This window comes from Varanus komodoensis, unplaced genomic scaffold (genome assembly GCF_004798865.1).
Source record: "Varanus komodoensis strain SLA01 unplaced genomic scaffold, ASM479886v1 scaffold94, whole genome shotgun sequence".
Lineage (NCBI taxonomy): Eukaryota > Metazoa > Chordata > Lepidosauria > Squamata > Varanidae > Varanus > Varanus komodoensis.
The window spans coordinates 1,552,615-1,578,582 of NW_025336646.1; the positions used below are offsets into that span (position 1 = coordinate 1,552,615).

General features: G+C 42.3%; 1 protein-coding gene across 1 annotated transcript in view; it reads right to left on the reverse strand.

Moving 5' to 3' along the window:
- IGFBP7 (insulin like growth factor binding protein 7) overlaps positions 1–22,341 on the reverse strand; it is a 33,299-nt gene extending 10,958 nt beyond the window's left edge. Inside the window, exon 1 of the mRNA XM_044418910.1 lies at positions 21,837–22,341. Coding sequence (XP_044274845.1) covers positions 21,837–22,287 — 451 coding nt within the window. The 5' untranslated portion in view covers positions 22,288–22,341. The remainder of the gene's footprint in view (positions 1–21,836) is intronic.
- Between the last annotated feature and the right edge of the window lie 3,627 nt (positions 22,342–25,968).

The window sequence follows — 25,968 nt, forward strand, 5'->3', positions numbered from 1 at the left end:
CTACCAGACTCTCCTAATATTCAGACTCTCTGAATATTAACAGAGATTTTTGTTTTTGTAACTGGAAGCTACAAGATGGATTATATAACCTGAACAGTGAAGGCACAGCCTTCCACCAGACTGAACTATATTTAAGGAGTCTTGTTCTCAACAACAAGCAACGCATCCAGAAATATCGTAAACTTGTTTAATTAAGTGTTCTTCCCTGCACAATCAAATTTCAAAAGCTAGAACTGCTGGACCTTCCATGGCATGTTGACTTTGGATCACAGCACGCCCAGTATTGCTCAATCTCCGGTGGCTGATTGTCACTGGTTGGACAGCAGCATCCGTCTGCTTAAAGGCTTTCAGCTGCATATTATGAGCAACAATCACATCACTTTCCAAGTGTGGGAGGGGGAAGGGGGATCAATTGTCTCTAGTCTAAAGTATCAACATCATAGTGCACCAGAGTGGAGAGTAACAGCTGTTTCCTGTTTGTGAGCACTGCTGTGCCATTGATGGAATCTGCAATACGGTCTCCTTTGCACGATTTCCTTTGGTGTAAAGGAAGGGGCTGCCAATGGCATTAGAAACATCAAACGACACAGAAGGTAGCAGACTGTGTGAGAAAGTGTGTGTGTATTGCTATGGGTGTATGTGTGTATAGGTATGGAGACTGAAGTTTCCCACTGATAAATGATTGCTTTTAAGTTCCTTTTCTGGAAAAAGGAAAGCCTTCCCATCCAAAGCTACCATGATATCATTGTAGGATAGCAATGTAAAACCATCACCCTAGGATTTCAGGGCAAAAGTCTTACAGAATCATAGAATAGTAGAGTTGGAAGGGGCCAGAAGGCTGTTGGGTCCAACCCCCTGCTAGTACAGGACACTAAGTTACACCATCCCATTTAGCGTTTGCACAACTTTTTGAATGCTTCTAGTGAGGAAAAGCCCACAACTTCCCCAGGCACTAGGTTCCATTGTCATACTGCTCTGAAACTAAGGAAATTCTTCCAGGTGTCTAATCTAAATATGGTCTCCTGTAACTTAAGTCTGTTATTCCATGTCCTGGACTCTGGAATTGACAAGAAGAGATCTTGTCCTTCCTCTCTGTAACAGGCTTTCAGGGACTTGTAGAGTGCCATCATATCTCCCCTCAGTCTTCTCTTCCTGAGGCTGAAATGCCCAGTTCTCTCCATCTTTCCTCATAGGGCTTTGCCTCCAGTCCCTGAATCAACCTCCGCTGCTCTCCTCTGTACCCTTTCCTGCATCATTTTCAAACTTAGCTGCCAAGAACCGGACACAGTACTCCAGGTGAGTTCTAAATTGGGCTGAGTATAGGGGAACTAGCACTTCACGTGTTTTGGAAGTGTTGTTTCTATTAACACAGCCCAAAATAGAATTTGCCCTTTTTGTGGCTGCAGCACATTGTTGGCTCATATTAAGCTTGGGATGTGCAACAACCCCAAGGTCCTTCACATTTGCAGTAGTGTTGAGCCAAGTGTTCCCCATCTTGTAGCAGTGCATGTGGTTTCTTTTTGCCAAGTGGAGGACTTGGCATTTGTCCCTACTGATTTTCATTCTGTTGCCATCTGCCCAGGGTTCTAACCTATCAAGATCACCCTGTATCTTAACTCTGTCTTCCAGGTATTTGCTATTCCCACCCAGCTTTGTGTCATGTGCAAATTTAATTATCTTTCCCTCTACTTTCTCCTTAGGAGGAAGAATGCCAATTAATGTTAATATGCAGGCCTAAAGTCTTATGTAGCATAAAACACTTTACTGTTCTTTAAGTCTCAGATATTACAAGTTTCTTTCTCTGGCTAGTTGAAGTTAAATTGGGTTGTGACCCTTTGTTCTGTTTTGCTCAGCTCTGCTTCAGTGCTGGAGCGGAAGTGTATCCCTGGGGGTGCGTAATAGCCATGGGAAGAGACAGACCTTCAGACTCAGCTACAGCTCTTTACATGAGGAAGCATTGCCAATCCAAAGTATCCAAAAAGTGTGAGTCAGACAGTCCCAAGCTAAAAGACTGGATGAAAGAGGCTAGATTTTCATACACACAAAACAGGATTTGGGTTTGGGATTTTTGTTTTCTTTGTCCACTTTGTAAGCTCTTAGGGGCAGATGCCCAATAATGACACATGTCACACTTGGGAAAGACACTTCCTTTTTAACCTTCACCTCATACTGCATGCAGTATTGCACGCACATACTGGCTCAAAACATTTTCTGCCACCACTCAAAGCACACATATACACACTAGTTGACACAGGGCACAATCCACCATTGTGCTCTTTGTTTGGAGGATTTCCAAGTCGCTTACCCTTGCAATTCAGAGACATTGACTAACATTTGACATCGTCCTTCAGAGGCAGTTCCCTCACTTTGTCTCACAACAGAGTTGGCTCTGGTTTCTTGGCCAGCTGGAATTTATCCTTGGTGAGTTTCTACCTTAGTTACACCATGTGTACAAATATTTATGAGACGTCTGATACTGTTTTGTGTATCTTTCCCAAAAGCTTAAAGAGGTGTATAACAACACCCAAGAATGCCCTGAAACTGCATATCACAGACACGAAAGATCACAAATTCATATCACACTGATCGGGCTTGTGGGGTCAGCTGACACATTCTCAGGTAGATTAATAGTACTACTCTTGCTCCACAAAGCCATTTGCCAGGCTTGCAGAGGAGGCAAAACGCTGATGCCACAGTAGCCAATCCTGATTGCTTGGGGCCTGGTTTAATACACACACGAACGCACGCTCCTAACTCACATTCCTAACAGATGCTCTCTTAAAATGTTGTTTGGCTGAATTGCTGGAATTGTCATTCCTCCTGGTTCAGCCTCCTCTCCAAGGTATCTAAATGTTAAATCACTGCAGGGGTGGAGGAAGGATGCAACTGGATTCTAGTGTGCATGCATGTAAATTAACGTGCATGGATACAGTGGCATTATGGTGAGTACACACTATAATTGGGGAAGTTAACTGTTGTGCACTGCAGTGTAAGAACATAAGAGTGTCACAACTACACATAATGTCCTTATTTTTTTTCTGTGAAAAGTTAGAAGAAACATGCAGGTCAGAGATGCACTTATTCACATTTTTAAAATTTACATTTGCTACAGAAACTGGAACAGCCATATTCTGAAGCATTATTATTTTTAATTTTATAGATTTATATACTGCTTATCATATTTAGCATTATCTCTAACTAGAAGAGGGATTCATAAAACAGACTGAGAGCGTATTCAGAGACACTGTAAATGGGAACTAACTTAAATGAGGCCAATTCAGAGAGCAATAGAACTTGGCCCAGCATAATCAGCATAACCCTATGCATGATCACACACCATCTTTTCCCTCATCCTGGAACCTTCAACACAACATGGTTCCAGTTGTGCAGGAAACTTGTGACTGCTTTTTCCTGACTGCAGTCCTGTTAACTCCATACAGGTGGAGCAAAAGAGAATTTTCCCTCTAGCATTGTAAATGATCGTTCTTTTGTCTCACTTTCAAGTCTTGATTTTTGGTGATTCATATTAGAATCCTGTGTCCTTATATGAATACTGGAAAAAGAGAAGATGAAGGCTGCATACCTTTCAGTGTCCTTCAGAGTCTTTACTTTAAATACAACTTTTCGCACTTTGGAATATTTCAGACAGTTGAGGATCAGGGCCGTCTTAACAGCATTATGGGCCCCGGGCAAAGCAGTGTACAACAACTACAACTACTGTTAATTTTGGAAGTTTTCCAATTTTCCAAGGGTTAACATACACAGATTAGTATGGGGCCCACGGGCAAGTGCCCATCAGGCCCATGTGTTAAGAAGGTCCTGTTGAGGATAACTCTTGCACGATGGTGGGGGGCGGGCGGTGGCTTTTGTCCCCTTGTATGACCATGAGGAAATCTTCCCAAAACAGAAAGGAATTCAGACCTGCTGGGACCCTCTGGGAAATTCAAATATGCAAAGTCTGGGAAACCAAGACATTCTCAGGGCTCTATGCTGGAAATAAGTGACTTTTGCATGACCAATATGTTATCCCTAGATTTCCTGTGTTCTTCTCAAGCCCCCCTGTAACCAACAGTTCAGCCACTGCATCTATTTGCAGCAGCACGTATTCTGAGTGAAAAAAATGTTGATAATGGATGAACAGCTTTGATGCTTTGGTAAAGAGGTCCTACAGTTACTAGTTCACAAACACTTGACTAATTCCATTTGACAATAGATGATTTATGGGTAGGATGAGGATAAAGGAATAATTCATAATAGTCATTAGGTGGAATATAGGACAGGGCACAGCATCATCCTTTCTGTAAGAAAATGCCATTATTCTCTATTTGCTTGCATTGCCACTGCTGTGCAACTCCCTGAAGCCCGATTCTGCTTAGAAACAAGATTCACATTCCCTGCTAAACCTGTGTGTTTTTTGCTCCTGTTCTGGCAGCAAGTTTGGTGGCACGAGGCAGCCCCTGGTGGGTTCAGGAGGATTAATGAAGGTTCCTGGCCCTCAGTTTAAGGATGCAACCGCTCAGTCCTTCTTTATATCTTGCTACCCTGCCTCAAAGCCATGTGTCATTAATCTTGTAAAATGTGGGCTGTGTCAGGGTCATGTGCATCCTGGGTTAATCTCAAGGCAACATAGACGGCTGCCTTATATGGAGTAGGAGTACTGGCCCAACCTAGCCAGGGTGCAATGGCCTTCAGGATTTTGGGCAAGAGCTTTTTCAAACCCAACATGGAGATTCCGGGGATTGAAAATGGGACTTCTACATGCTCTACCACAACAGCCAGTCCCTGTCTAAGGAACATGGAAAACTGTCTTATCAATTTGGGCACTTTGGTGTTAATGCAGAAACACAAATGGCTATTTAAAAAAATAGGGTGACCTGATCCAAAAAGACTCATGCCAAGCTTTCTGAGCTTTTAGGAGTTATGCAGAAGATGGAATTTCAGCAGGTGCCACTTGCTATGAGAAGAATATGCCAGCTAAGATTTCCTGCTCTGCACAAGGTTCCTACTTGCCCTTTTAAAAAGTATCCATCAAGGCTACTGCAGACAACTGGCACAATAACCCATTCAGGTGTAAATGAAACTCAAGATCAGCTGTGCAGATGAATGTTCAAGCTGGAAGGAGGCACTCATGAGAGACAGCTAAATCCAGTTGTGTCTAAAACGTAGGGTTTTAGACAAAACTTGAGACAGCACTCTCCTCCCCAGTCCTCCCCTTTGTACCCATTAGTCCCCTCTAGTCATTTTTCTACTAAATTAAATTTAACTCATAGTCATCAATAACTTAGAACTGAAAGATCCTGGGAAATTTTTGATCCAAAGTTACCAGGTCAAAAGCTTTTATTACAAGCTTTTTTTTTGTTCCTTGAAATTCCAAATGTGGGTGTTGCTTGGCTCTTAGCAAGCACAGCTCAGCATGATGTGCATTTTGCCAAATGTCTGGTACTACTAAAAGCCTGGAAAGCCAAGAAACCTTCAAAAATCCAGTGGTACATTTGGCTTCTAAAGCAGATAAGCTTTGCAAGCAGTTTGGGAATTCTGGAATCCTTTCAGAATGCTGAGTCTAAATACATGGATTCGTACCCACTTTGTTTTCCTGTGTGGGTGTGGACAAAGTAGTAGTAACTCTCATGATGATTTAGGTCTCACACTTTGACTGTCATAGCGCAGAAAAGGACGAGCAAACTAAACAGGCAACTGAAGCAACTCCCCTGTCCCAGCTGTTTTCCAAGGCCATTCCCACTGAAAAGAGTCTGTTCCCCAGGCTCACTCTCAATATACCTCATGCAGCACTGAGAGCAAGGCCATCAAACAGCACAGACAGATAACAATCGTCTACAAATTTGGGGAAATTATAAATTATCGACCTCCGAGATAAAATGTGCTAATTCTTATGTATTTTGATCAGATGAATTAGAAAACAGGTGATAAAGGTGCTACCAAGGGAAATGGAGTCCGTCCATGCTTGCCGATTACTGCTAGAATCTCTCCAGGGATGATCCTACTGCAGTTCACAACAGAAAATCCAAAAAGCACGCTTTAGATACTGAATAAAGATGGAATTTTGTTGTTTAATCTGATGTTAGAGCTTGTCAGTTTTTCATGCAAAAAGTATGAAAATGTTACATGAAAAACCAATAACTGAATGGAAAGTTATGTTATTGGTATCAATAAAAAGATAAATTTATAATGATTGGTGTGGCACCATTCTCATTGTTATATCACATTTTGCAGAAAAACTATGGAGCATAATCACACATCCCCCTTGTAATTTTGAATTATTTTGATGAATTTTGACCTGAAGCTGTATCTTGGAAGCTGGAGCCAATTAATACTCAGGACTTAATTTTCCTTTATTAATGACCCAATTCTGGCAAAATTTAGCTACTTTTATTTCTGAGGCTTTCTTGTAGACCAGTGTAAGGGGGTCTCAGACGTCAGAGCTACTTTTAACTGAGCCCAGAAAAAAAGAGGTAGCAAATGAAGTTGATCTAAAATCAGGGTTAAATGTTCTGACCTGCAAACGCTTGACAAAAGTCTTGCTGATATATTTTAGGGCAACTGAAATTCCCCAGCTATTTATAATGGCAATGCTATACATTGTATGTGCATGTGTAATATGTGTGTGTGTGTATAGACAGTTGTCAAAATGCATCATTTTTAATAAAGGTTGTGTAGGAACTAGGTGCGCTTCTCCCAAAATACAACTTTAAGGGTTTTTGCTTCAGAAACTGGATTTTAGCTGAAATGTCAAGGTCGGCAGGCCAAGCAATAAGTCAATAAGCCAAGGGGCCAGTGTGAGAAATCCATGGAACAGGCAGACTCAGATAGGGTGGATGTAACATGACCCCAGTGCCACAGGCTGGTGTCAGATCAAAAGTGCACAGCACCTGAGTAGCTGTCTCCCACACAGGCATCAGGAACCATCCTGATGGTGGAGCTAACTCCTTTTGGGAAGAGAGGAGAGGGATTCAGGGTAGAATCAGCTTCTTTGCATTAAGCCATATTATCCCATGGATGGTTTTTTAATTTCACTGATGTCTTTTGTTAATGACTTCCGCAATACTTCTCTTTTGTATCATAGAGTCACTCCGCTGGCCCATTTCAAAGACAGCAGTTAGAAACCGTTTGTCCTAATTTGCTTCAAAAATGGGAGCAGGGCAGGGGGCAGGGAGAGCAGCCTTTGTCAGACTCACTGCTCTATTGGATTTATTTGGTAATTGCTACAAAATGTAAATCTGATCATTTGGGCCCATTTTTCCATGCATTAAAAGCAACAGGGTCATCCTCATAGAACAGGAAATGCCAATTATAATTTATATTTCTAAGGAACAGTTCTACAAAACCCAGGATGTAAGTGGGGTTTTTGCATCCTGTCATGTCGTGTTCAGAGTCATGAATGTAAAAAGCTACACTGTTCTCCAACATACATTATTCCACTGCAAGATGCAGGAAATCTGAACAAAAATTTTGGTCACGCTAATAGCTGGTGTTCAAATTTAGCTTCTCTACTTTACTGGTAGCATCTTAAATTAATACTTTCCTAAGTAGCCTAACAAGGGAGCTTCTAAGGTTCTCTGCATTCTCTGAAGCACAATTTCCACTTTGGACAATGTCATCTGAAGCAAGTCAAGGACAAGCCAACTTCAACTAGCCAAAGAAGGCCTTGCCAAAGCAGAATAAGGGTAGTTACAATCCCGTGCAGACTTAAGCATACTGCAGTTCATTGGTTTCTATGGGCCTAGGTGTGCCTAAGTTCGCACCAGCTGGATTGATTGATTGAAAGTATTTCTTTTCTACCTTTCAGCACAGCAGTCCTCCCAAGGCATCTCGAAGCTCTAAAAAACTGGAAAAGCTGACAGTTATTTGGGCAAGATCTGTGCCCAGGATCTCAGTAACAGAGCAAAAGGTAAATGCAGGTAACACACCATGGAAAGCTATGATTCTTTTCAAACTACATTCAGCTCTCTAGAGTAGAATTTAAGTTGTCTCCAGCCCCAGTAGAGCACCTTCAAGAAAAAAAAAATGGATGCAAAAATGAGGTATATATAAAGGGAGGCTGTTTATAAAAGCATTAAAAAAAAATGAACAGTGCTTAAACTAGAACATTTGAATGTTAATAAGCTTGCTACCAGCCCCTTTTTCTGGATCTGTACTGGCTTATTTTCTTGTGTTAATTGGCAAAATATCATTGCATCAAATGCTGTGCTACTAGTTTGGCTGTTACTGAAGCCTGTTCTAAGCACTGTTATGTGCTGCTCCAGTAAGTCTTGATGAAATTTCAAACAAATTTAACTTCAGCAGTCCATGTCAGCAACTAGTTTTGTTAAAGCATTGCTTAGAAAAATGACTTTGGGGTGGTAGGTCAAAGCCGCCTCCAACATTCCCTAGAACACTAGTGAGCAACTTGTGGCCCTCTAGATATTTTAACCTAGGAGTTCCATCAACCCTCACCATTAACCTATGCTGGCTAGGGCTGACGGGAATTGTAGTTCAAACATCTAGAGGGTCACCAGTTGCCTATTTCTGCCGTAAAGTTTCCCAGTGGTAAGTCCTGTCACATACCCAGGTGTATAATTGCACCAGCGGGGAAGGGGGCACGTTGATCAGTAGTCAACCCACTTGAAACCAGGTTTTATGTGAGACAATACAGCAAAGTGTTTAGGTCCAAGGTTCAAATTACTTCTCAATAAATGGACTTGCTAGTCTTAAGTCTCCCTTATTCGTAATGAAAGGATAGTGACATCTCTCTTTAAAGGGGTAACAAAAGGAGGACTGAATTTATGCATGTGGGATACTTTGTGCACTTGGAAAAAAGTAGCACAACTTTGTTAATCAAGCAGACAACCTACATTTCAGCTGTAATTCTGAACATGCTTTCCAGGAAGTAAGTCCCATGGGACTTAGTCCCAAGTAAACATGCAGAGGATTACACTGCACAAATGACATGGATTGTGTTTCCTGCAATCTAAAGGAATGCCAAACATATGTTTAATCTGGACCTACCACATAATTTTTACTAGTGCAAAAATAATTCAATTGTTGTCTGATAGCTGCCTTGGCAAAGTTGCAGGACCAGAGACCTTCATTCCTTATATGAATATTTTATGTATTTATTTATTCAAAACTTTTGTATACCGTCCACCACCAAATGGCCTTGGGAACGTCTTACAATAAAACCGGCTGGAGCACAGCATATATATTAGATAGAGTCATATTTGGCTAGCATTTTGCCCCCAATACATGGTAACTGTTAGAAAATGTTTTCCAAGCTTGATTAGCACTACTGATGGTGAATATGGTAGGTCCTGATGTTTCTGTTCTCAAAAATAAATAAGTAATGTACCAAACATCAACTTCTTTTTCAATAATTCCCAGAAGGGATTCAAACCAGTATGATGAACAGACAATTGTCTGTGTTCTTCTCAAATTGGTCTTTTCATTACATAAAACTGGACTCTTATTGTTAACTCAAGTAGGAAGGCAATAATGCATTCTTGAATACTGGAAGTTAGTTGTGAAAAAGAAGACTAAGTCAAAACTACTTGCTTGTGTGGGTTCCCCCCCCCCCCGCAAACTTAAAAAAGTTACATCTTGCAATTAGTGTACTTCCTTAAATTTCCCTCATTTGCACTCACTCACAGTTACCTTCATTAATTTAGACCTATCATCAAAAGACTTGATCAGGTGGAATTCTTCCATATGACTAATTCAGGAAGTAAAAGCAGGGGAATCAAAAGCAGCAGCAGACAGGTGAGTAGTTACATAAAGTATTTTGGTAAGATAAATTTCTCCCATGCCCCCACCATCAGTTTCAATCCAGAAATCCAAGCTCTTGAATGTTTAGGAGAACATGAATGAAAAGCATCCAAGCAATAACATGTTCTAATATCCCTAATTATCACATTCTGTTGTGTAATCTACATATTACAAACTTGTCCTTCTAGGGCACAATCAAAAATTGGCTAGTTTAAAAAATCTTCAGATTTCAGCACTTTCTTTCACAGTTTTTTTCCCTATAAGTCAAAACCCCAAAGGCACCCAGAATTATGTTTGGGAAGAATTCTTTTGGAATCCATCCCTCTTGCACCAGTGTACTTCTCCTCATACTCAGTTCAGTAAAGATAAAATGGTGAGTGCTCGTGGACCCCAGCTGCAGGACAGAGAAAAAGGGTGTGCAGCCTGGTGTGCGAGAGCCTTTCATAGTGGCCAACCGTCTTCCCCACTCACTGCAGCCAGCAGTAGTGGCAATGGGCGTGGAAGAGGGTGCTGCTTGCACAGCACACGTGGCTGGATTCCTGGCACCAAGAACTTGGACTCAAGGCCACTGCAAAGCAGACCAGAGTTCAGGGAGCCAAGCCCAGATAATCAGATTTTCACCTCCAGATGGATTCCTTGCACATCCCTACCCAAAATCTCCATAGAAATAGCTGCATAGAGTACTTTTGTGAAGCCAAACAAAGGCACAGAACATTAAGTGCAGGTCATTTCAGTCTTGCGCAAACAATTAAAATCCGTTGAGGATTTAAATATTTTATGCTCATTTAAAGTTTATAAGCCAAACCATTCTTGTGCAGATGGAAGGTCAATAGGTGAAGTATTTTTATGCAAATATTTATATTTTTAATTTATATTATAATTATTTTAACTTAGTGATGTAAGCCGCCCCGAGGCTTCGGCGAATGGGGCGGCATAAAAATGTTTTAATAAATAAATAAAAAAATAAAAAATTGTATTGTTATGCATAGCCTCGGGAAAGCTTAAGTTGCTTGTACATTCTAAAGGCCATTTAGAATTATCTTAATTATTGAAGCCTCCTGGGGGAAACATTGAGCCTTCATATGGAGCTTGCCTTTCCTGAGGTGTTTTTCTCTGGGGTAGTGAAATGACCCCAAAAGTGACTAACACTAGTTTTATGTTGATATTGAGTGCCTGTTAAAAGGATATGTACCTGAACAAATTCCTGCAACTAGATCTGACCCAATGCAATCAAAAATCTCTATAGCCATATAGCTGCAACATCAAGAAACTGAACAGGCATGACTTGAAATCATCAGCAAGTGCTACATTGGTAAACCTCTGCTGAATTTCTTGAAGCTCCTCTCCAAAAGATCTCAGCTAGCAGTTTTTGTTTGCTTCATTTGTTCAGTTCTGAGCAAATAAACCTATTTTGCGATCTTATTCTACAATTAATTTCCTTGGAAATACTTTGTTGTTTTCATTCCAGAATACACCCACCTACTGCATCATATTAAGCCACAGAGAACAAGCAACAAGATAAACATGCTTCATTTTTGTGAAATTATGTTTTGGCATCTGGGAAGTCGAGTCAATCAGATCATCCTCTCACTTTAGGAGAGAAAAAGGTTCTGGTGGGGAGACCCCTTGACCTGCAGGAGACTAGAAAGTAGTTTGTGTGGAAAGACTGCAGAAGCTTTGCAGAAGACTGACAATTTCTCTTAAATATCTTTTTTACTCTGTTAGATGTTTAATCCCAACACAAATGTACATGGTTTAAATGAGAAAAAGAAAAGACAACATAATCTAAACTCCAAGGAGTTTGTGCACCAGGCATCATTCCAAAGTCCTGAATCAACAAAGTCCTACACAGGCTTTCCTGAAAATATTGGGAATTAAAATATTTATCTAGGGATTATTGGAGCCACAGCCTTGTTGCACTGAGTACCAACGCATTAGATGATAGAACAACAGGGTATTTCTAGAGGAGTGTGATTTTCTCCTCTTTCCCTGACAAACTAAAGAAGTTGGGGCAGGACTAGACAGGTCCACTGCAAATAGTGACCCTATCTCTCCTCACTCCCAGCTACTGCCTGGTTTAGTACAGTGTAGGATTACTCATACCATACCATACCCTGACATGACTACATTGTGAATTCCCCCACATATAACTAGCTGCTACACATGGCATTGACTGTGTGTAGCATATCAATGCCACAATATTGGCTGAAGCACACAACCTTACTAGATAAGTTGACACAGTATTTGAGGTAAGGCTTGATCAACAAAAAGTAGAGCAGAATTACCACTTCCTCTGATTCTGAAACTATACTACAGCTCCAAGATATTTTTAGAGGCCAAATATCCCCCATCTGATGTCTAATTATTTATTTTGCCTAAATGAAGAATTTTGAACTTGCTTCTGTTCAATTGCCTTCTAACATGTTCTGCAGAGTTATTGAATCTATCAAGAGCATCTTTAATTTTATTTGTCTTTGAAAATATAAGCTATTCCATCCAAACTCATGTTATCTAAAAATCTGATATGCATTTTCCCACACCAATGTTGAACTCCTCTCCCTGTTAGTTTTTTCTACCAATAGAATCCTACCTATTAGTGCTCTGAATTTAATAAAACCAGGTTTCCTGAAGTTTGAGGGACTTTACAAAGACATTTCAATAGGGCTTTTCTGTCAGCGGATTCAAGTGCTTCCTTGGGTGCTTGTAAAGTGTTGCTGAAGACCATATCATTCAGCATTTCTTGCAGCTGTCTCTCAATATAGCAGATAACTTTATATGTTGCCTTGATATTCAGATTCTTCTGCTGCAGCAGTGATGTTACAGGTTTAAAGTACCTGAATTCTTTTAGTAAAATGTCAATTAGAAGGAGAAAGAAAGGAGAAAGAAGGACTGATTACGTAAGTGATCTAAGAGCTTCACATTTTTGGATGACAAATATTTCCATAAGGAGAAGATGCATTCTGCGTATGGAAGCAATTAATCTGTCATCTGAATGTATAACTGTAACTGAATACAAATGTTCAGTTCATTATTCAAGCAACTGGCTTTATAAATCTGAGCAACACATTTTTTTTTCACAAAATGGGTGTAATTGTTCATACAAATCAAAATGTTCCTTTCATCTCAGGTATATTGGCAATTACAAACTGTACTAGGAATATTTGGACAGATGCTACCATGACAATGCCCCAAAGTAATAGAATTTGTACCTTTAAGATGAAAGGTAAAAGGTTTTCCTATTGGTTTCCTGAAATAAATGTGTGTGTTAGTTAAAAAAAAAATTGGGGGAGGGGGGACAAAGATAATTCAGGCTGGCCTCTGCTAGTATAATTCCTCTCAGTGTTATCTATAACCTAGAAGCTCAGCAAACAATTTTTTGAAGAAAATTATTTTTAGTGAATTATCTGCCTCTGCTTCTACATATTGAATATATGCAAAACTCAAAACAGGTCCTGTTTCACTTTCAAACTGATAGACATTAATCATCTGAGCTCACTATTACTAGATATATTATATACATACAGAAACAGGAAGTAGCGAGAAAGGGGGATTGTGCTCCAGGCTTCTTTATTAAAGGTAAAAACTGCATTTGTGCAACTCAGTTGTGGAAGCAGGTATGTATCTGTATTTGGAAGTCAACATGTGATGTGGGTTCCAGTTTATTTTTACGTTTTAATTGTATATATCTGGGGAGTGCTTTTGAATCTTTCTCTACCCTTTGTCTCATCTCTTTCCATACTGCTCCATCTGTTTTCCTTTCTCCTCTTGCTCCCCGTAATATTTACAAATGTGTTAAAAAGTGCCTCTGGTAGTGACCCTTGATATCACCCACATTTGACTGTTTTATCATGATCCAATTGTGGGTTCTGACTTACCAGTTCAAGGCCACTGTGCAAACTCACAGGGTAATGGGTTAATGCTACTTTAATGAACCAGCACTGCCAATGTACCTACTTACTCCCCAACTTCTCATTCTGTACATTTGTAAATGACAAGGGAAAAAAATGATGCCTTTGAGACATGTCACTGGAGGGGAGCTTTGTGAATATTGTGGATGGACAGAATGACAAACAAGTGTGTCCTAGATCAAATCAAGCCAGAGCTTTCCCTAGAAGCCAAATCACAAAACTAAGGCTGTAATACTTTGGACATAGTGCAAGAAGTCAAGATTCACTGAAGAAGATGATCATGCTACAGAAAGTTGCCGTCAGAAGAAGAAAAGGAAGACCAAATATGAGATGGACTGACTCCATAAAGAAAGCTGTAGGCTTGAATTTAGAATAGCTAAGCCGGGCTGTCATGGACAGGATATTTCGGAAGGCTCTCATTCATCAGGTTGCTGTAAGTCAGAGACAACTTGACACCACATAACAACACTTGTAAATAAGCAGATTAATTAAAAAAACTTTTAAAAGTCTCTCACACTCACATGGAAACTGATCCTGTAGCTTTTACTGCCTTGCTCCTTCATGAACATGTAGTAAAAAGGCGCATTTATCTCAAAAGCTGGGTTTTAAGCTATTTTAGATAACTGAAACAGGAAAAAACTCAAATTTGTGGCTGCACACTTTAGTCTTAACGTGTGATATCAATTTATAAAGACTGGAACACACTCCAACTAACACCTGCTTCAACTGATGTTTAGTAAAATTATATCTACAAACAGCAGATGACTTAGGTTCCAATGCTCCTTAGAATTGAAAGACTGAGGTCACACACAAAAACAAGCTTCCAAATTGTCTTGGAATTTTCATTGAAATAAATGGAGGACAAAATGGAGGAGAAGATGAACTGTGTTGGTTTCCTTACAGGTGGGATAACAACATAATACTAATACTAATAATAATAATAATTTGTCACCATGTGGATAAAAACACAATCTTCTTGCATGACAATAAAAGGAACACATGACACTGCTGTGTCATTATCATTATCAGTGGCAATTTAACTACGTTGATCTGTACGGCAACCTGAAGATGTTTTGTAAATATTTTTTTTCCTTAGGAGTCCAGAGCAACCATTAACAGAAAGTGGAAAGATAAGTTAGCGATATTATGATTTTCACTGCAGTATTTTAAAATATTTAACAAACTTGATTATTATATAAAAGGGTGGCTACAGTGTGGTAGACATTCCTGAACAATCTGGTTTGAAAAGGCCTGAAATTTAAGTAATAAATAATAATAAATAAGTAATAAATAAGTCAGCCAAAAGCTTTGGGTTTTGTTTTGTTTTTTTGGGAGGGCAGGGGGGAGTTGGTTTCTTTCTTTCCTTCTTTTTTCAAGAGAATTTTCTAAGTTTTCCATATTTGCTTGATATTAACTAGAGTGTAATTAAACTGGTTGTTGTATTGTTAATATTCCTGCAAGACTGCTAAAGAGACACTATATTAATCTTGTTATTGTTGCACTTGGTTGAATCAGTAGAGCAACATATATCCCTGATATATTTTTTGAACTTCTAGAAGGAATTCATTAGAAGTAGCTGTACTGTGATGTTATATTTCATTATCAAAATCAAGAAGCTTATTATTCATGCAGTATTGATCAGACAGCTGTTGTGACTATCAATCTAAAGTTCCTGAAGCTATCCTGAAAGATACAACCTCCACCCGCCTAATCCTAGATGTATGAAAGACTTGGTGGTGGCTATAGTGGGATGAGTGAGTGACACTCTGCACATGATCAGCCTGAGATCTGGAATTGAAAATAAGTTTGGAGGCTTAGTTTTAAGGGAACAAGCATCATAGCAAAGTGTAAACACAGCTCAACACCAGGAACTTAACGTTCCACAACCATCCCTCTCAAGTTAGTAGACTTCCATTTTTGGAGTTCTGCTGACTGACTTCCAGGGATAAAATCTACAAATGCTCCAAGTGGTTTCCTTGGGGTCCTTTCTTTGGCAACTTTACAGCATATCTCTATCTTGGGGGCCCTGTCCTCCTTTTCTTTTCATCTGTATGTTCCCAGCCATGTATAAAACTAAGCACTGCAAAATAACCAGTGAGCCTTTGTTACATTCGGAAAACTGTACATTTCATTTTCACGAGTTATAATGAATAATGGCTCACCATGGCAAAGATACTTGAAAGCCCAACAAACAGCCAGAGCAGATTATCCTTGAGGATTCAGTGATGTCCTTGGAGGTAACCTCAGATTCCTAGACTTCTTATCTTATGTTTGCATTTTTGTGACAGCAGAGATGGTTAAAGTTTTGTTTTGCTTTTCTTCTTTGCCCAGATACAAACAGGCATCACAGGGCGGACAAGTCTGCATAAACCCAATTCCAAGAAACAGCTTGCCTCGCGCAGAATACTCTTTAGGATAACACTCTCTGTGAATCTGTTTATGGGCTTGCTCGCTTCATCCTTGTTGCTCTCATTGCCAATCACTCACCAGTGTGATGCCTGGCACAGCACATTATCAAAAAGCCTGTCTACTGAAGGCCTCATATGATACTAATAACAGCAACAGCTCTCATAAACACATACCCATAAAGACATTTCTGATTTAAAGCCAATTAATCAGTTGTCCAATCATGAATAGCCTGTTATAAGACTGAAATACAATATTGTCCAATTTACAGCTGGTCACTTAAACAAAATGCTAAGTTCAGATTTTTGAGGCAACAATAGCCAGAAAAGAGCAAAGGTTCAAATACCACAATTCCCAGCACTGCCACATGAAGATGAGCTGTGCTTTAGCACTAGGAGAGGATCCTGCCAATTGATGGAGAGCTGTGATGGGTACCACACAAACCCAAGCTAGTTTCTGTGGAGTGAATTATCGCTAAGTTCAACATGACTTTACCACCTCAGAGAAGGCTGTTGAGAATTGCCACTGTAAATTGCTGAGTAACTGTAAATCTGTCAATTGCTAAGAGTCAATTTTATTTAATGAAGGCACATTTTAGTGAGGTGTTACACATGGTGGTTTATTTGAGGGTTATTTGTGTTCTGGTGTATTAGAGTAATTAGGAATGTAAAAAGGAAGAAATGCAAAAAAAAATGTTAAAGCCACAATCCAACAGCAATGCTGAATCCTACTAAACTGTAAGCAATAGGCTTGTTTAAGTATACCTGAATTGTGGCTAGCAGGTGGCTTTTCCTTCTAAGTAAGCATCATAACTTTTCTTTATTATATTATTAAAAATAGTGTTACCTTGCAGTCCTTTCAATATTTCAAAAACTCATTTACACTAAATGTTTGGTAATATGTATTTTTAAAAAAGAGATGCTAACTTAACTATGCATCCTTTCACAGATGGCCAGCCTGAAGTACTGTTTTCCAGGAATTCAATGACATCTTTCAGTGTGGACTTTTTTTTTTCAAATTCATGGCATGACAAGCAGCTTATCATGAACAAAGAAAAGTATTTGTCTCTTGTGAAGCAGATGGTTTAATTCTCATTTGTCACACTTCCGGTGGAAAGTATGCAGCAACAGAGGTTCAGAAATATCATGAGGACTCTGTCCTCAAAAGAAGGCCTTTCTTTGACCTAAGAACTTTAACTACACATAAATGCCTAATCTGGGCTGTACTGTGGGTGGCTTTTGCCTGTGGGATCCCGCCACTGCAGAGGATTAGATTGGGCAACCCTGAGATAACTTTCAAATTACTTTCTCCTATGAGAAATATCCACACGTCTGATTCTTTATCTGCCAGGCACTTGTGGAAAAACATAATATGCTGAATATGTCTCTCTGGCAAGTGGGTGCAAGAAAGGGGGGGGGGCAAGTGCCACCTCTTTTTCATCACTGCCCCGTGCAAGGAAGGTGCTTGGGTGTGTGCAGAGTCAGAATGCCTCCCCGGCAAGCAGGAGCAGAAGAAAGGGTTGAGCTGGCACCACCATCCAGCTGATTTTCCCCTAACCTGCTCACATGCACGAGGAGATTTCCTCAGGCACATATGATGGGGAAGAGGGTGATAAGGTGAACAGCAGTGCCTCTGAACCTGACACTGGCTAGCCATTTCTTGCCCCTTCCACTCACATGCAAAGGGCCTTCCCTTCCGTTCTGCAGTGTACCTGAGTTGATTCTCCTGCCCTTTGCCTGAGGCACCCCCTCCTGTCCCAGTGGTCACCTCAGGACAAGAGCCCTGTTTGCACAACAGAGACTACTTGAGTTGCCAGGAACCAACCTTGGCTCACAATCTGACTGACAAAGAAAGGAGCCCCTTTCCTCCCTGTGGTGCTGCTTGGGATACTGCCTTGAGGATGAAGAGAGAGGAGGAGATGGCAGGAATGAAGAGAGTTACCACTGTGAGCTTGATTGTTTGTCAGGCATATTGAAGTAAAAAATCCAAAAACTAGTAACCATGCAAGGTTACTTGCCATGACAGGTAAACCCAGCCAGTGTGCCTAGGACTGCAACCTAAGCACCACTGGTTGTCACTTCCACTTAAGTTTACTGAAGATGGCAACCACTGAACACCCAACCTTTCATTAAGCCTGGGGCTGAGTAAGGTGGGCCAGGTTGGAGTCAGTGCAGCGTAGGGCCACAAGGTTGGTGGCCTGTTTGCAGGGGATGCCGTATGAGGCGAGACTGAGGGAACTGGGTCTCTTCAGCCTGGAGAAGAGGAGACTCAGAGGGGATCTGTTGGCGACATACAGGTATGTGAGGGGATGTCACATGGAGATGGGTACAGACCTGTTCTCCCATGCAGAGGAAGGCAGAACATGCTCCAACAGAGCCAAGCTCAGGGAGCCAAGGTTCCATTTGGATGCCAGGAAGCACTTCCTGACAGTCAGGACCCCGAGGGTGTGGAATGGGCTTCCACGAGAGGTCGTTGAGGCCCCATCGGTGCGGGTGTTCAAGGATAGGCTGGACGTCCACATGGTGGGCATGTTGTGAGCAGAGCGGGCTGGTGCCGGAGGTCAGACTAGATGGCCCAGGAGACCCCTTCTGACTCGCGCTGTTTCTATGTTTCTAAGTTAACCATACACCCTTCATTGACCTGGTGCCTGCCAGACATGGGGGACTACAACTTCTATTGTCCTCATACAGCACTATCATGCTGGTTGAAGATTATAGGAATTGTACTTGCACATTTAGAGAGCACCAAATTGGGGAAGCTAACACAGAGAATTTGGGGAAGTTTTTTTTGCATCACCAGAGCAAAATAAGGGGTGGGGGGCTTGAAGATACTCTTCCTGTCGGGCTATTCAGCCTATACATCTGAAAATAAATAAATAAAATCACTACTAAGTTGATGACATTCATCCAAAGCCTAACAATACAAAACTGTTAAAACTACTTAACCTGCTGGGTTTGTTTTTTTGTAACCAGCCATCCTCTCTAACAGAGAATGACAGCACTTGAAGACTCCAACCCCAGCAATGAAAATGAAAAGGCAGGCAAGTTGAATTACAAGGCTGGAAAAATGGAAAAAGCCTATGCATGCACACACAAATATAAACATGAAGAGTCTGAGCACCCTCTGCCAAGGAATTAGTGCCACTTAGGTGAAAGTGTATTCTTGCTGAGGGTATTTAATGCTATTTGTTGTTGTTGTTGTTCAGGAAATTTGGCTGTTAGCTGAACTTTTCTCTATTTCTAGTCTCGTTATTGCCAAGTCATGGGAAAGATATTAACTATTTTGCTATTTCAAAATTAGGACAGCTGGAATTCAAGTGCAAAAGAAGTATTTTATTACATAACACATAATTAGGGAATTCATGCCCACAGGCAGTGGTGATGTTCATAATCTTAGCGGACTGAAAAAGGATTAAATGCATTCACGGAGGATGGATTTATCAATTACTATTAACCACAATAAATGACTCAAGCTTCTACAGGCTGTGAGACAGTTGAAAGAAAAACAGGATGGCTGATATTCTCGCCTCTTTTCTCCTCTCCCCTCATAAGCAAAACCCTTGATCTCCACTTTCTCCCATCCAGGGCCATGCTCTTCATCAAAGAAAGAGACATGAAGTTACATCACTTAGCTTTGTTTTTAGAAAGGCATCTCTGCACCTTTTCCTTACCTGTCATCAAATACAGAGAATTAATAACAGGGCTTTGTTTCAGGGGAGAAGGCAGGGTACCACAAAGGCCTCAGCTCCTGTTCTCATCTTGACAATGTTCTATGAACATATTAAACCGGCCATTAAACTTCTAGGGCTTACAGCTTATGTCTGAATTTTGTGCCTGATCTTACCTGCTCACTTTCATCACTGCTCTGAGTACTAGGCTAGTTGTGATGTTGGTAGACTGTATGTTTAGAAGCACACCTTGACCTAGGGCTGGATCTGGAGTCTGTTTCTAATCTTGGGGGATACATCAGAGTACATTCCATTCAGCAGGGTCGCTGTACAGCATTTCCAGAGGGCTGAAGGGGCTGCCATGGGAGGGAGGGCAGTCTACTCTTACAGGTGCAGTGGAGTCAGCATAAATCTGTACCCATCACTCGGGCTGAGGCAGTCCATTTATAACACCAAAAAGGGTTTATGCATCAGGCAAGGTTGTTTAAAGTCCACACCATTTCTCATCAGGACTTTTCTCCTCACATGAGCTCTGATATTGGATGTGTGCTTAGCTAAAAGAAATGTTCTTGGGAAGAGGGGCTGTGCAGGGAGAGGACTCACCACCCTTTAGCTATTGCTTTTGGTTTTAAAAACATGTTTCCCATTCCACCCTCTTTCTACATGTTTGGGGCAGAAGCACACTACCAAAATACTAGGAGTTTCTTTGAACCAACCTGACTGAAAAGGCGATTCATTTATTATGGAACCTCTCCATTTTGTTACACAAATAATGAACCAAACACAGGTTAATCTGTGTTGACCATCAGAGAAGTCCTATGGCTTCTTTTATGTTCCAGATTCCAATGTGGGAACACACAACCTCTGCCTGCAATATTAGATCTGCTTACATGTATTGATTTCAATTTTGCATATGAACAGCTGTTTATAGCACATCCCACCCATTCCAAGGCTCAGGGCAACTAACAAAATCTGTTCATTCTCTTATCCTATTCCTAGCTGCCAAACAATTCATCTACCAATGGAGGCAAATCTGGAGTGGTTAAAAATTCTGAAAGTGACCAACAGGTACTGACAAAGCCCTCTGCTCAGCACTGCTGACTTGAAGTATGGCCACTGTAATTAAGAGACTGTTCTTAGGCAGAAGGTAACAATAAGCTGACATGGCCTCTGAGCATGTACAGAATGTCTCAATTTCCAAAAGAATTATCACATGCACATTTAATATTTATTTTAAATTCATCTGCAAATTTATAAGCTGCTTAACAGCCAGACAGGGCTCTCTAAGCAGCTAACAATATTAAGATATAAGCTAGCAGTACAAATACAAGGGGAAGCAGGGGAAGAGAACCTGCTGAAGCAAAGTGATATCCATGTTTCATTTTAGAAACAAGGGGCTCCAGTTGGGTGCTATCCAATCTTTCAAGCTTCCTGAGATAATTGTGAAAAAGGCAATCGTTTTTAACAGGTGCCTAGTATCAAACAAAAAAGTAACCCCAGAGACCCAGAGAGAGAGATTTAAAGGGGGGGACCAAAATAACCATCAACAGAGAGTCATGGGAGTTAAGAAAGCCACCACCAGGCCTGTTCTGAGAAGTATGCCCTAGGAAGTTTATTTGCATAATCCTGTATGTGCATAGGATTACAGCCCAGCTCAAAAGCCCTGCTCAGCTATGAAAATACATTGGCAAGCTTGGGCAAGTCGTTTTCTCTCAAGCTAGCCTTGACAGGTGTGGTGAGGTTGAAAAGGAATAACTTAAGTGGACAGCCCTTAAAATTTGTTAGAGCAGCAGGCAGTTCTTCTATATTAAGTAAAAACCGATCTTTTGTCAAGATAAGCTTCCTTCAATAGACTTCTGATTTTGCGTACTTGGGACTCGTAATTACCGGCATATTCAGGCAGCCTGCTCAACCTGGTAGGATTGCAGTGTTGCGCCCGATCCCCGCTCGTTCGCTCACAGCGGAAGCAAGGCTCGCCCAGGGCGGACTGCACGCGCGGACCTCGGGCTCAGTCACCCACAGGCTGCTCGCGATCCGCGCCGCCCCGCGCCTTTCGCTCCGACCTTCCCCGCCGCTCCGCGCGCAGACGGCGGGCGTACCTTGCTCGCAAGGCCCCTTGCTGCGCTGCCCGACGGGGCGCTCGCCACGGCTCTCGGCGCGCAGGCTGGCCGCCCGCAGCTGGCAAGGGCTGGGGTAGGTGAGGCCGTCGCTGCCGCACACCGGGTAGCGGCTCTTGCAGACGCACACGCCGACCGCGCGGCCCTTGGTTCGACGGCGGCACTCGAGGCCGCTCGCGCAGCGCCCCAAATCGGCGGCGCCCCCTCCGAGGGCACCGGGGGCGCACGCCTCGCCCTCGCCGCGCGCGCAGCGCCAGCAGCAGCCGCAGCTGTCGCGCACCTTGCCCAGGGGGCAGCGCCGGGGCGGCAGCACGGGGCACTCAGCCGGGGCGCAGGGCGGGCAGCCGGCGGGGGCGGCCGACTGTCCGAGAGACGCGGGGCAGCAGTAGCTGAGGAGCAGCAGGAAAGCCGGGCCGAGCCGCAGTGCCAGCATCGTGACAGAAGGGCTGCCGCCGCCGCCGCTCCAGGCTGGGGCAGGAGAAGGATCTGAAACCGCTGGCTTAACACGGGGCAAAAGACCCTGAAGTGGAAACTCCACCTCCGCTAGGGCGAGTCTGCCCGCCCCCTGGAGGCAAGACGCAACCCAAACAAATTATGTGCAGAGCGCAGAGCGAGCAAGCGAGGTCACCCGGGGCAATGGTTTGGCAGGAGGTTCAGGAGGGGGAAAAAGGCTGTACTTCGCACCTCGCTTCCTGCCACTTGTGGAATTAACTGCCATATAATGGCCATTACGTTTAAAGCAAGTCTAAACAATTTCAGGGGTTGAAATTAGGTCTCCTGTTTGTCTGGGTGCTTTATATTAGTTGCCTTGAAGTTCTGGAAAGGCAGCATTGCTGTGCATCAGATGGCTCAGAATTGTTCTGAAACAATTGATCATATGATTAATCTGGCAATCAGGAAGCTGGAAAACTCCATTCCAGGACTGATGTGCTCTTAATGAAAGCTGCAGCAAGAATGTATTTGGCCTCACATCAAGACACTGGAGACAAATGTATTTCATAAAATATTAAGAGGAATTACAAAATAGGAAAAAAACTGAAACAACTCCTCTGTACAACAGCATGCTTTGTGCATAGCCATATGTAAAAAAAGAGTGCAATTATGGGAACTGAGGGAGTGCAGTAATAGGGCCTGCAATGGAATCCTACATCTTGGAATGAACATCTGCTAGAAAAAAAGAAAAGAAAAAGAAAAGAAAAGAAAGAAAAGAAAAAGAAAATTAGACCCATCAGATTGTATTTCTCAAATATAAATAGGTCAGTGGTAATTAAGAACCAGTATCAAATAATAAGATATGTAAACTCCCAGACTTTATTCAGTGCTAGCTAAGATCCATCAGGTTAAAGAGGAGGGGGAGAAGGATGGAAAGTCCTTGCCCTTCCTGCTGACCCTTATTCAAGGTGGACAGAAGGCCTGGGGTTGCCATGGTCTATAGGAATTCTTTCTCTCTTTCCAAGCTCCCTCTCTGTCTGATTCCTAGCCTAGAGTATGCTGTGCCAGTGAGAAAGATAGGGGATCCTGTTGGTGTACCATCCACCCTGTGATCCAACAATTTTTCTGTCTGAGCTGACAGAGGTTGTCTTGGCTGTGATGTTGAGGTTCCCCAGGCTGCTGGTCCTGGGGGATGTCAACATCCATGCTGAGCGTATACTTTCTGGGGCAGCTCAGCACTTCATGGACTCCATGGGGCTGTTCCAACATGTTATTGGCCCAAAGTGTGTAGCAGGGCACACTCTGGATTTCTCAGATGGGCAGGGATATAATGATCTGATGGTGGGAGATTTTGAATTGGTCCCCCTCTCATGGTCAGATTACTGCCTGTTGAGCTTTAGACTAATGGTGACTTCTCCCCTCTTCAGGGGTGGGGGGCCATTAAGATGGTCCACCCCTGGAGACTGATGGATCTAGAGGGTTTCCAGAGGGATGGGGATGGGGGGGGCACTTGTTCCAGCTGACATGGCTGGTGATCCTGTCAAATTCCTGGTTGATCTTTGGAATACAGAGATGGCCCAGGCTGCTGACACAGTCACACCTGAGCACCCTCTCTGTAGTAGAGCTTGTATGGCTCCATGGGGTACCCCAGAGCTGAGAGCAATGAAATGAATCAGGAGACAGCTTGAGTGCCGATGGAGAAAAACTCCTAGTGAGTTCAATTGAGTCCAGGTATGTGCCTATAGTCAAATATATTTAGAGGCAGTGAGAGGGGCAAAGAAGCAATATCTAAATTTCTCCATTCAGTCTTCCATTTGCCATCCAGTGGAGCTCTCCAGGATCACCCACGGCCTATTACATGTTGACCCCAAGGACATATTGGAGCCACCAAAGCCCTATTATAATATGTTTGGTAGGTACTTGCAGGACAAAATCTCTTGTGTTCATCAGGTCTTGAACTCCAAAGTTATAGTAGTGGTATCAGGTATGATATCCAGAGTGCAGTCTAATCTAGTTGTTTTGGATTAGTTCCAGTTAGTTCAACTTGAGGATGTTGACAAGGTGCTTGGACAAGTTCATGTAATCATATCCATACTGGATCCTTGCTTCTCTTGGCTAATAAAAGCCAAGACAGAGGGAATTGCCAGCTGGGCCAGGGAAGTGATTAATGCTTCTTTATGAGGAGGAGTAGTTGCTGACCCCTTGAAACAAGCAGTGGTAAGACCACTCCTGAAGAAACCCTTCCTGGATCCAGAAGAACTCAACAATTTCAGCCTGGCGGCATACATTCCCTTCCTGGCCAGGGTTCTTCAGTGGTTGGTAGTCAACCAGCTCCAGGAACTCTTGGATGAGACTGATTATCTGGATTCGTTTCAGTTGGGGCTCTGTCCTGATTTTGGCATGACCTATGCCAAAATGACCTATTTGATGATGACCTATGCCAGGAGAGAGATGGGGAGTGCAACCCTGTTGGTTCTGCTTGGCCTCTCGGCAGCTTTCAAAACCATCAGCCATGGTATCCTTCTGGGACAACTGGGTATGAGTTGGGTGTGAGAGGCACTACATAGCAATGCTTCCATTCCTACTTGGATGGTAGACTCCAGGAAGTGGTGCTTGGGGGATATAGCTCTGCCCCTTGGATTCTCCAATATGGGGTTCCCCAGAGGTCAGTCTTGTCCCCCATGCTATTTAACATCTATATGAAACTGTTGGGTAAGGTCATCTGGAATTTTGGAGTGCATTGCCATCCGTATGCTGATGACACACAACTCTATCTCTCCTTTTTATTTTCAATAGGTGAAGCTATGGGTGTGCCGAACTGGTGCCTGGATGAGGGGTAACAAACTGAAGCTTAATCCAGATAAGGCTTGATGTGGGTGATGTGGGTGGTTCTTCTGACCAGATGGAGGGAATCCAGTGTATTCTAGATGGGTTCACACTACTCCTGAAGGAGGAATTTCATAGCTTTGGGGTGTTCTTTGAGCCATCTTCAGGCTGGTAGCTCAGCTATGTCCCTATCTGGACTGAGATAGCCTGCTATCAGTGATCTATGCTCTGGTAATCTCTAAACTAGACTACTTCAATGCACTTTACATGGGGCTGCCCTTGAAGACTTCAGAAGCTGCAGCTTGTGCAAAATGTGGCGGTCAAATTACTAACAGGGATCAGATGGTCCAATTATATAACACCAATTCTGGCCCACTTGCACTGGCTGACTATATGCTTTCAAAACCAGTTCAAGGTGCTGGTTTTGACCTTTAAAGCTCAACATGGCAGGGCCACAGGACTTAAATGCTTCTCCTGACCTTTATCTACTTGAACACTGCAAACAGGTTCTGGGGCCTTCCTCTGGGTGCCACCTCCAAGAGAGACTTGCTTGGTGGCAACAAAAAGAACCTTTTCAGTGGTGGCCCCTCAGTTGTGGAATGAGCTCCTCACTGTGGCCCACCTAGCACCGACTTTACTATCTTTTGAGTGCCAGAGAAAGACTATCGTCTATTGTGGGGCATTTAATTAGTTACTGGGTCCTGCTGCTGTTAGACAAGGTTTAATTGGGTCTTTTTAACTTAAAATTTTTGTTTTGGTTTAAAATGTTATATTGCCAGTTTTAATGTTTTAATACATTATAATTGTATGTTTTATATGGTTTTCAAAATACGTTGCTGTGAACTGCCCAGAGAGC